Source organism: Ictidomys tridecemlineatus, chromosome 9, assembly GCF_052094955.1.
Source record: "Ictidomys tridecemlineatus isolate mIctTri1 chromosome 9, mIctTri1.hap1, whole genome shotgun sequence".
NCBI classification, from domain to species: domain Eukaryota; kingdom Metazoa; phylum Chordata; class Mammalia; order Rodentia; family Sciuridae; genus Ictidomys; species Ictidomys tridecemlineatus.
In genome coordinates, this window is record NC_135485.1 from 117,449,451 (window position 1) to 117,461,885 (window position 12,435).

At 34.9% G+C, this 12,435-nt stretch overlaps 1 protein-coding gene across 3 annotated transcripts in view; it reads right to left on the bottom strand.

Moving 5' to 3' along the window:
- The window catches only part of Tmem144 (transmembrane protein 144), a 33,184-nt gene that overhangs the window by 592 nt on the left and 20,157 nt on the right, over nucleotides 1-12,435 (bottom strand). For 2 of the 3 annotated variants that reach the window (XM_078021956.1, XM_078021957.1), the window contains 4 exons: nucleotides 10,783-10,902; nucleotides 9,963-10,060; nucleotides 6,878-6,931; nucleotides 4-5,669 (listed from right to left, as the gene is read on the bottom strand). In XM_078021956.1, the coding sequence (XP_077878082.1) occupies nucleotides 5,550-5,669; nucleotides 6,878-6,931; nucleotides 9,963-10,060; nucleotides 10,783-10,902 (392 nt within the window). In that variant the 3' untranslated portion in view covers nucleotides 4-5,549. Of the gene's footprint in view, nucleotides 1-3; nucleotides 5,670-6,877; nucleotides 6,932-9,962; nucleotides 10,061-10,782; nucleotides 10,903-12,435 lie in introns of those variants that run through there. The other variant, XM_005330933.5, reaches the window with a different exon arrangement.

Consider the following 12,435-nt stretch of genomic DNA (forward strand, 5'->3'; position numbering starts at 1 on the left):
AAAAATAAAATAGAATAACAGCAATGAAGAAACTGGAATCAAATGCACAGAAAAACCAGATTCTTTCAAGATTGCTTAGTATCTTACTGTCTGCTCTACACACCTGGTATTTTTTTAAATTATTTTTTATTACCCTCTCCTAGTAATAATCCAAATTCTTTTGAAAATTTGCAAAATTCTCACTAACTCACTCACAGTTGAGCACAAACTATGCATGCCCTAACCCAGTTAATCACATACTACAAGTGACAGGGATTAATCAAGTAATTACCCAGAGGAATGCTATAACATGAAAGGGGTGTTCATAAAGGAAACCACTGTGGTTGTCTGAGAGTGTGTTATAAGACTCTTTTAAAGCTGGTTTGGAAGGTGGGGAGTTAGACTTCTAATTATGAGTCTAATTATGAGTATCGATGGATTGCCCAGGAAAACAGGGCTGCAGTCAAGACTCCAAGTAGAAGGAATTTTATGTGCTGTTGTAAGAGAAAGCATGATACTTCCCAGGGACTAAAAGAACAGTCTACTGGAGCAAGGAGAGGTAAGTGGAGCTGATAAGGTGGAGGGCTATGGGTCTGCTTGAGCATTTGGAACTTCTTATGCTTTGGGCTTATTATGCAATGGGAAGACACTGAAGGAATGGACAACTGTGGGTGCTGAAAAGATCAGGATTGCATTTTGTAAAGCTTACACTTTTTGAAGTATGGGGAACAGATCAGAAAGGGCCAGAATGGATGCAAGGGGACCAGTAAGGAGGTTCCTGCAGTCCTCCAGGGAAAGAGATGAAGAGTAGATGGAGAGATGAACACAGAACCAAAGCATGAGGAAGAAACGCAGACAGGTGTGAAGTATGATGAAGACGAACTTTCCCAGCCATGCATGGGGCACTGGTGTTAAAGATGGGAAACTCGGAGCACCACATCCCAGTGTAGCTCAGTCCATTTTTGGACTCATAAAGAAATATCTTCCTGTGTTAAGCCAAAGCATTTTATTTCCTACAAGATCTATCTCTAGGGGTACAGAACGATTGATTTTAATCTCTCTCTCACAAGATAAACCCTCAAATAGTGAAAAATAACCATTTTATATCCCTGGAGGCATCTCTTTTCCTGGTCAATAGTTTCGCTCCTTTGAGCACGTTTCACAAGGAATGACTTCAAGCTCCTTCACTGTCCTGGCCATTCCCCTCTGAATGATTGCTGGTTGGTATATATCATTCTACGGGGATGAACCCCAGTACTCTAAAACCAAGATCATCCAAAATAAGACAGGGCTAATAACCTCTAATTTTAGATATATGTTCTTAGATCATTTTAAAAATCTTCCAATAATGAAATCACATAATTCTAATGTTAGCTCCTCTTTAAAGAAAAAAATAACAGTTATTTAATTATGTCACATGGAGGACACACAGGGGTTCTGAGAGGAAAACAGAAGAGAGAGAAGAGGCAACTCTAAGCAGTCATGTACATACTGGTTAGAGTTGCAGAAAACGGGGCTGATGGCCTTCCTCTTGTGATAACCCTGGCTACTGGGGTCTGCCAGGCTAACAGTGTCAAGCTACACAAATCTGAGGCAAAACTTCAGGGAAGGCTGTGGGAATGGGGTGCTCTGTCGACTGACTTGTACAGGGAGTGGGTTCACAAAAGCAGTATCCTGGGGCCTGTCAGGGGTTGATCCTCAGGGCTAAGCTGGACTCCTCAGTATCTCCACCAGTGCTACCCAAGTCATCAGTGAGGAGCATGCACAATTTGGGTTCCTGTGGACAGCCAGGCATGCACCACACAAAGGCCTAGGGAGATTGCTTGCCCTTGCAAAGATGGAAAGGGGTGCAGAGATTTTCTGTCTTGACTGTCCTTCTGTCAGGTCTGCTTTGAGTGATACCCAGAAAGGGCTAATTGGGCTCCTCCAGGAAATAGGGTCAGGGTGGAATAGGCCAGGCCGGCAATGTATGCATCACTTTGTTTCCTAGATGCCCAGGGGAACTGTCATGGCAAAGGGTGGCTTTTGTTTAGTCTCACTCTACCTCCTTCACTGATCCTTAGAGGTCTTAAAATGTAGAGATCAGAGGTAAATGTGTGTTCAGACATTAGACAAAGCAGAAATGATATCCAGGATGGGTCAGATGTGGACTGCCAAGAAAGCTCTTCTTTCATATTACTAGCTCTTATAAAACCTAATGTCAAGTAATATATAACCCCAAACAACCAAAATTGTATGTACCTCTTTTTTCAACTTAATAAAGAATTGTGTCAGAAAGAATTTTTTAAAATTCCCTCTGTTTCATGGTCAGAGATAGATCTTGCTAAGCTGGTTGAATCATCTGATTCTCTGTGAACATCTTTACTCCTTGAAGTCAGTTTAATCACAACTTATACAAGAGAAACAAAACCTTGCTAAGTACAGAGCTGCTAACAAATACACATCCACACTGGCCAGGCGCAGTGGCTCACACCTGTAATCCTAGCTACTCAGGAGGCTGAAGCAGGAGGACTGCACGTTTGAGTCCAGTCTCAACAATTTAGTGCAACCCTGTCTCAAAATACAAAATTGAAAGGTTTGGGTATGTATCTCAGTGGTAAATTGCCTTTAGGTTCAAGCCCTAGTACCAAAAAACCAAACCAAACCAAACCAAACTAAACAACCATACACACAAATCTTGCACTAAGGCAAGATATTTCCCAATATCTTTTTCTTAGCTTTCAGAACTTTAACCTTCTCCTAGATTATAATGCTGGAGCAGAATAGACACTCAATTAAAGATTTGTTCAAAGAATGAATACATTCATATAGTTTGTAAATATGGTTTGTGAATTAGAAATTGATGTGATTATTTAACTTAAAAAAATGGGGCTTGAATTATAAGCACTCTACAATTTAATTGTGTGAATACTTTGCTAAGTTCTGTTTTGTTATCTACAGAGCTAGAAGAATAATGTTCCCAGGGAAAAAAAAAATCACCTTCAAGATTCAGAATCAGAATCAGCCCAAACTGTCTAGTCTCCTACAGAAAAAGACCAACTATATTTGGGCAGCACCAAGTTTTCCTTTATTGAAGCAAATATTAACTCCTGGAAAGTATACTCTAAGAACCAAGCTGAAAGCTTTTAACTTTGATTTCTGAAAGAGTTGCTAAATAATAGATCATCTCATTCTTCATATGAGAGTAGCTACTAATGTATAAATTGTGGGAATAATTCTTTGCATTGGTATTACTGTAGACATACTGACTGGAGTGTTTTGGTAAAAATGTGATCTATAATTTTCTTAGCAATGTAATTGTCTGTTATTTCTCCCCAAGAGTAATGGAAATCAAGTACAAAAGAGCATCAGAAGTGCAGAAATGTCCAACTGATGGCTTTAAACTAAACCAAATCATCAAAACTCTTTCACATAAAAGGTGCTCTGACCTCAATCTAAAGTCCTGGCAGGTGTAGGTTGTGGAATTTTAAATATTTTCTAAGGACTACGTTAAGATACACATCTGGCAAGATCTAAAAGCCATAAAGATAAAGGTTTTGCTTTTGGTTTCTTTTACAGTTTAAATAGTTTCATCTTGTTTCTAACAAAAAAATACTTTAAAAAAATACTTGGGAGGATTTGGGGTCTAGTGTGTAGTGTTTATTTTTTGTAAATTGCATGTAAAGTATTTAAAAATTTAAATATCTGTAGAGAAGTAATTAGACATCTGCACTTAATGACAAATACCACTAGACAACCCTTAAAAAAATGCGGTTTTTAGGGAGACTTATAAGTTTTTTTTTTTTTAACCCAAGAAATGTCAATAATCTCCTCTTTGCTTTCAGCTTGGTTCTCTCTCCCTTTTAATATCTGTAATTTTTATCGTAGTCATTTTTCCTTAAATAGAAAAGAGCAGAGAGTCATTTCTATATTTAAAAATCCTCATTTTTATAAGAAAATTGTCCTAGCTAATCTAAATTGCATATGTTTTAAAATATGGAATGTGCTCTGTCATTTTTCTAATATTTATTTTTTGCCTATTTTTATTTACATAATAGACAAAACTTTAAAATCTACTCTGGAAATTGAAGACAGGGCTCCACTGGGACTTTATAGGAATCACACTGAATGGAATTAAAGAGAACTGCCTAATTATAACCATGAATTGTCCTATCAGGAACATGTCAAGTCTCCCATTTGCTCTGATTATCTATGACCTATAGTAAATTTCTGTAGTAAAGTAAAATCCTTTATATATCTAGCACATTTCCTGTTGTTTTTCTTAGATTTTTGTGGGTTTTTTTGTAGTTAATAATGACATTAATTTTCTTCTTTTTAATTGGTAAGGGGTAGTGTATTAGAAAACTATTGAGATTTTTCTATCATAAACCTTATTAAGTGATCTTGTTGAATCTTTAGATTTCAGCTCATTCTTTTAATTTTTTAAAAAATTTATATAATCTGCTAGTGATAAAATTTTCCTTTCCTTTCCTGTATCTATTCTTTTATTTCCGATCCTTGTCTTAACAAACTGTCTAGAAAATGCTGAATAATCCTGGTAGTAGAGAAATCTTTGACTTTCAACTTATAAAGAACTATTTTTTTCACCTTAGACATGTATTTTCTGTTGTTTGTGGTGCTGGGGATCAAACGCCAGGCCTTGTGGATGCAGGCAAGTGCTATACCACTGAGCTACACCTTTAGCCATGTTGTGGTTCTTTGCTAGACATCCTATACTAACCAAAGTTTCTGTCTCTCTCTAGGTTATTAGGAGGTTAATGTAGTACATATCATCCCATCTTTTCTCTGCTTATCTGGTATTGTAGTAAATAACATTAATGATTTGCATATCATGAGCTCTCCTTGCATTCCTAAGGGGAACACTAATTGGTCATGGTACAATGGTCTTAAAAGTTACTTTTCTATTTAGTCTGAGGCATATTTTTTTTTTTTTTTTACAAAAAAATTTATTTATTTTAATTCGGTGTACGAGACAGCAGAATGCATTTTGATTCATTGTATACAATTGCAGCACAACTTTACATTTCTATGGTTGTAAATGATGTAGTGTCACACCATATGTGCAGTCATACATGTACCTAGGGTAGTGATGTCCATCTCATTCCACCATCTTTCCTGCCTCCTTGCTCCCTCCTTCCCCTCCCACCCCTTTGCCAAATCAAAGTTCCTCCATTTTCCCATGCCTCCCTTTTCCTCGTTATGGATCAGTATCCACTTATCAGATGCTTTTAGTATTGCTATAGGCAATGAATTCCTGGATAAGATGCTAAAAGCACGGGAAACAAAACAAGAACTGACAAATGGGATTAAATTAAATTAAAAATATAGGAAACAATTGACAGAGAGAAGAAAGAACCTACACAATGGGAGAAAATATTTGAAAGCTGTTAATCTGACAGAATTAATATTCAGTATATATAAAGAACACAAAAAACTTAAAAACAAGTAATCTAATAAAATGGATAAATGATCTGGATACTTTTTTTTTAAGAGAGAGTGAGAAAGGGGGGGAGAGAGAGAGAGAGAGAGAGAGAGAGAGAGAGAGAGAGAGAATTTTTAATATTTATTTTTTAGTTCTTGGCGGACACAACATCTTTGTTAGTATGTGGTGCTGAGGATCGAACCCGGGCCGCATGCATGCCAGGTGAGTGCGTTACCGCTTGAGCCACATCCCCAGCCTGATCTGGACACTTTTTAAAAGAAGAAATGCAAATAGCCAATAAATATATGAAAAAATGCTCAATAACTTTAGCCATCAGGGAAATGTGAGTCAAAATTGAATTGAGATCCCATCCCACCCCAGTTAGAATGACTATTATTAAACAGAACAAAACAAAACCAATAAAAAAATAACAAACATTGGCTAGAATGCAAAGAATTATTTACATAATAAGCCATACACAATGTGACCTTTAAAATGAAAAAAAAAATCATTTAGAATGATCAAAGTGCTTTAAATATAAAACTGAATAATCATTTTAAAGATCAGCTAAGAATATTTTTACTTTGTGATTCCCAGAAAATAGCAACATCAAATCTTAGTAGCAGGATACTATATATTAAACAGAAAATATTGCTTATGATGCCTTGGCAGAAATTCTTTGGATTTATATTATCTTTAGTTAAAAAACATTATACAATTTTATTATCATATAATCCTCAACTGAAGATTCTTTCCACTGATAAAGGTAAATGAGAAAAGTTCTAAATTATTTTGTAAAGAAGCACACACACAGATTTACTAGAACTATTTGATGAATGTAATTTATAGTTCCCACTATCACATTTGAAATGGGAATAGTAGCCATCTGTTACCATCTGCTTTCCTAAAAAGTTGCTGGTTTGAACAGCTTATGGACCAACATAAAGACGCAAGAACAAATTCCATTTTCCTCAAGAGATTTTTTTTTAGACTTTTCTTTAAATATTTTATTAGTTGTTGATGGACCTTTACTTATTTATATGTGGTGTTGAGAATCGAACCCAGTGCCCCACACATGCCAGGCAAGTGCTTTACCACTGAGCTATAAACCCAGCCCCCAAAAGACATTTTAACCTTTGATATAAGAAAACTTTCATGTTATTTATCTATATTATTTTACACTAAACAAATTTCTCTCTATTATGTTTTATTAGGTTATTTAACCATAATCCCCCTTCAGGGAAATTAAAGCCAACTAAAATGGAAAGAGACCTGATAAATCTTAATAATTATTACACACCTAGTATTTTCTTTCTTATTTAGATATTAGAACATTTTAAACATTGGTCTGTCAATTCATCCATATATTGTCTACCTTAGACCTTGAAGTCACATATAGTTTTCAGGAAATAACACAAACATAATATTAAATACCCTTCTTACCTGGTCATAATCCAGACATGCTCTTATACATACCTGTATTTCCTTAAAAATGAAAACACCCCACAATGCAGCTATAAATCCTGGTCCCTTAAATAAAAATAAGAACTTTAATTAAATTGAATATTTTTCTTACAAGTGTGCTCTACGTAAATACAGTAAGTTTGAGATAATATATAAATATTTTCATGGAAAACTACCCATAATCTCAACCATCACTTTATATTAAACTAAACATCAAGTAACATTAAGTTAAAAAAGAAGTCTTTTTCTTTATGGTTTTTATTTTTATTATTTTGATGATGCTATAATATTTTTTACCATAGCATATTTTTCTTTAATGTGATACAATTATAATAAGTTATTTTAATATGCAAACAGCTTATTCTTATTTTATTCCTATTGAAAAATAGATAGTAGAAATGGGATTAACAAGATAAAGTGCACCAACAAACTTCTTTCTTTGGCATAAAAGTCTCATAACTGAAGAAATTTCAGCATGTTCTTTGGGCCTCGCAAGCAGTGTGCACATGAAAGAAAGTAGCACATACTTAAAAAAAAAAAGTTAATTCTGCAGAGACTCGAGAATGCCTAACCTAATCATAAATAAGTGCTGAATATGGTTACATGGAAAGATTAAAAATATATATAATGAAAAAGAATACAAAAGGAGGACATAACATTAACCAGGAGACAAAGACAAAAATGAAATAATTTAGAAGAAAAGGAGAAGAAATGGGATGAAGAAAAAGAATGATTCTGCAATATGAAAACTTGAAGTTTTGATTTAATTTGTTTTCAGTCAACAAGGAATGGAACAAAAGAGGAATTGGGGTTAACCATGGTCTTTGTGGAGATGTGTCACATCAGCATGTTTATGATCCTTTTGGAACCCAGCAGGAGCTCTAGTAGAGTTTCAAAATAAATGATTCCGAAGAGTCTTCCCCCATTACTCCTCCACCTGTCTAAGTGACTGTGTCAACAAAGTTTGATTCCACTCTGGCACAGGAATGAAGCAATAAAAATATTTTACTCTGTGTTTATCAGCATCTGCAAAGTCAACATCAAAAGGGCTAGAGAAATAGGTCAAAGGGACTGTCTTTTATCAGTGATGCAAAATTCTGAGCCTCCAAATCCAAACCAAATGAGAAGCGTATGGGTCTTTCGGAAAACTTCACACTGACTGGAGACAGGATGGAGGAAACAGTAGAAGAGATAAAACATTATTGCTATGCCAGTTGCTCAATAATTTGTATCCCCTTTGCTCCCCAAATTCATTTCCCTTCAGAGAATATGGAAGAAGACAATACCACAAGTGTCACTGCCCTTTGAAGCTTTGTGTCTGATGATTTTCTAAATATAAGTTCAGACATGGCCTGAGCATTCCTGTAAGGAGTAGTGTGCTTTGTTGAAAGCAGGGCAAGTATAGATCAAAGTCAGCACACACTCTGCTTCTGGCAAAGGGCAACCAGTTGTATTTTCTACCTGAGAGCATTTTAATTGAACATATGACTATTTTGAAAATTTGGCATTGCATCTTTTCCTTTTAGAAATTAATACAAATTAAATTTCAATCAGCCTTTGAGAACAAGGGGTGTTTGATTCTATTTTAAGAAGTTAAACCTTCTGGATAAACTGATGCAGTTTTTATCAAACAAGATTTAGAGCACAAGTCCTTGTCCTTGCTAGATGTGTTTCCTTTCTTCCTTCCTCCTTCCTCCCTCCCTCCCTCCTTCTCTCCTTCCTTTTTAATTGAATATTACCTGCTAATAAACAAAAGAGATGCCACTATCAATAAACTTACAATCTAGTCCTCACAGGAAGCATGGATACAGAAATGGATACATGGAAATGCCTGTACCTGAGTTGCTGGGATTTTAAAAGTATATTCTTGACTAAGTAATACTGACTATATTCATAACTGTTGAAGCTGTGTGTTGGTGTATTTTTGAAATACTACTTTTAAAAAGTTTTAAAAAATTCAGCTTTACCAAAACAATACAAAACAAAAAAAAACAAACAAAAAACAAAAACTAAAATCAACCAAACAACAAAACCAAAGAATATAAACTCCTTAAGGGTAGGAACTGAGCCTTTTCTGCATGCAAATAAGGCTGTCCTTGAATAGAGTTGGAAAGGTGGAACAAGGAGGAAGCTAGGAGCAATGGAAAATGGAGATCTAGTCCTTCCTCTGCCCCACATCCTGTTTCAATGTTTTAAAAATATTCAGTTTTACAGGTTTTCACAGGTGTGCTACTAAAACATTTATGCAAATTGTTTGCTATGATGACTTAGTAAGCAGAGAAGGCAGGAAGATAACTGGCAAGCAATCTAAGATGTCTAGAGGACACATTAACGCATTCCTGTGGATCTATCAGTCCTAGTACCACAATGGATCTGGACTGGATTCCACACTGCCAGCAGATAGCAGCACTGTATACCTGAAACTCTGTACTTAGACATGTTCAGATTTCCACTAGTCATATGACTTGGATAATGCTATTAGTTATTGCCTCAGTTTTCTCATCTTTAAAATGAGGATCATTCTATTAATACTTATCCTGATTATGCCTAAGGAAACATTTTTTATATCAAATTATGTTTTACATAAATGACACCTAGAAAATCAGATGAAGCAAATTGTCTTAAGTATGCTATGATAAATGGCATCATTCAGGGATAATACTTTGCCTTAGTATTTTCTGAAATTTGTCCTTTATAATAGTGGAACACCATTCTCAAGAAGTTTCAAGGACATCAGGAGATTTAAGTGGGATAATATATATACACCATTTGCTATAAACTGTTTTCCAAATTTATAAATAGCAAATTATGATTTATCTAAGATAATAGGCAAAATGATCAAACAAAAATAGCAAGGATATTAAAGATTAAACATCAGTTAGCAAACCTGTTAAAATGAGATTATAAATGTTCCTTAACAATCAAGGACATGAAGAGTATAGAGAGTTTGTTGTAGATAAACAGACTCTGAATCTGGAAAGTTTATTCCTAAAGAGATCAAATTCTATGACAGGCTTTAATGATTTGCTAAGAGTGCTCAGGAAAAATAGATTTGATTTGAAAAACAAAAATTTGGATAAACAATTTTTGTACTTACAGAAGTGATTATTGGAAAACTGACCACAGCACTTAGAGAATGATTAGCGATGAACCAGCAGCAGGTAGCTATGGCCCAAAGCACTCCTGACAGGAACCCTGAAACACACACAGACAACCCTCATTTGCAAGCTGTGCTCTGCTCCTGAAAAATTCACTCTTCCAACACCTCAGGAGCATCAAAGTGCACAGACAATGCATTCCTATCAACATTGTTGACCAATATGGGTTCTTGAACTGTGTTTTATGGGTCAACTTAGAAACCAAATTATTTCTCTGCTCTTGACTGCTTTCTCTTTGTTGACAATAAATAAAGTACCCAAAGTGGAGTTCAGGTAGAAATTGGGTAGTAGAGACAGGCCTAGGGAAGTACTGGATCTTATCATTTCCTGCAAAATCATTTACTCTGAACCATAAACATAAAGAAGAGGTGAAATTCAGAATGATGCTAGAGCTAAGGAGAAAAATTCATAGCATTTAAGTGAAAATACTGGCTGAATTCTCACAATACTTTGGGTAGTCAGTAAATATCTACCATTTTCTAGAAGGTGATACACTTCAGCAAAAATGAATCAGGACTTCAAAATAAACCTCTAATTTCATTAAAAATGTTTTACTTGTGGTCCTATATCTCCAATTGAATTACAGTAAACTCATAAGTGAGAAATTATTATTTTAACTATTGGTGCCTAATGGTTTAAGAATAAAAGCATATGTATTTTAAATACACATTTTTTGAACTCTAACAGTTATTCAAGCTAAATGAATAGAGGATGATAGTTTCACAGAGTAATGAGATTTTCCATAGTTAATATTCTTACCTGGCAAGACTGCTTCAGGATATAGTTTGGGACTATTTTTCATGGCTACACAGTATGCCAGAAAGTAGACTGTACTCGTAAGAAAGATGCCACTGAAGTGTGCAAAAACATAGTCTAAATCTGAAAATACACACCATAAAACTCTTACACATCATTTTAATCACCCCAAGTACACTTAGCTTGAAAATAAAACAAACTCACCAAAATTAACTTTAAAAGTAAAGGAACCATTAATTATATTTGATCATCCTCAGATTTTACATGTGTTTGTATATAATATTAAGAAACATATTCATAATTAGAAATATTAAATAGTAAATTAGTTACTATAATCAAATCTAAACAGCAAATTTTAAAAAATTATTATTTTGGAAAGCTAAATAAGACACAATGAACATAATGTGACCATGATGTTAACGTATTTCTTTAAAATTTTTTTTTTGTAGTTGTTAGTGGACAGAATACCTTTATTTTATTTGTTCATTTATATGTGGTGCTAGGGATTGAACCCAGTGCCTCACACGTGCTAGGCAAGCTCTCTGCTACTGAGCTATAGCCCCAGCCCAATACTTCCTTTTTAAGAGTAGGTATTCATACCTCATTTTACTAACGGCTGGCAATTGTAGCAAATCTTCACCTCAACTGTAGAGGATGTATGGATAAAAACATCTGGGAGGTGCAAATTTTATATGATCTATTAATCAATCTTGAAATCAGCAGCTCCACTGCGGATGACAACTATACAGAAAGATATGCCAGAAGTTGTTTCAAAGAGAGTTTTATTTAATTGTTTACTATAAATGGAGCTGCACAAAAAGGAGTAATAACCCCTGATGGTGCTGTTCTCTGAGATACCCTAATTCTACTGACAGGTTAAGCAGATGGCACTCTGGCCACACAGATGGATGCACTACAGGTTTTTGGCTGGCAAAGTCACTTTGGATTCAATGTTTCTGTCACCTAAAATTTTGACAAAGATGAGTGGGCTTTCTTGTGGATGAATGCTGAAGGACAGAGAGTTTGTCTAATTCTTCTTAATCTTAAATTATACTTCTGGGTCATACAAGAATCATTCTTCTGTAAACAGACCTCCACAAAAGACAACATAAAATAGCAATTAAAAATACTGACTACCTCTTTCTGTACTTAATGTGAGACTTGTGAAAATCACCTGATGTCTCTCTGACTTAATTTTATCAGTTGTAAAATGAGGATAACAATGGTATCAATTGCTATGAGGGCTAACAGAGTATTTGCAAAGATTTTACAATGGATGATACATATGTGTTTGTTATATAAATAAAATAAAAATAATGCCTCCTAGAATTATTTTTAATAAAGTGGAATAAAGTGTATTCCCATCAGATTACATGCAGAATTGTGGTAAGGAAGATCTCTAAGAACCCGTTGTTCTATTTGTGTAAACGACGTTGTTGAGGCATTGTTTATTATGTCCCAGTACCAAGAACAACTTTACTCCTGAACAATTTGTTCTTTTTATATTGTGTTCACTGAATCCTAGGACCGATCTAATTTCCCTCATGGCTACAAGAAATCTGAGAGCCAAATTTATGCTCATTTCTTGCAAGTGTGTAAGTGTAGTAGAAAGTTTTTAGACTGATTCCTGGTTCCCTTTATTTCCTCCCTCTTGCT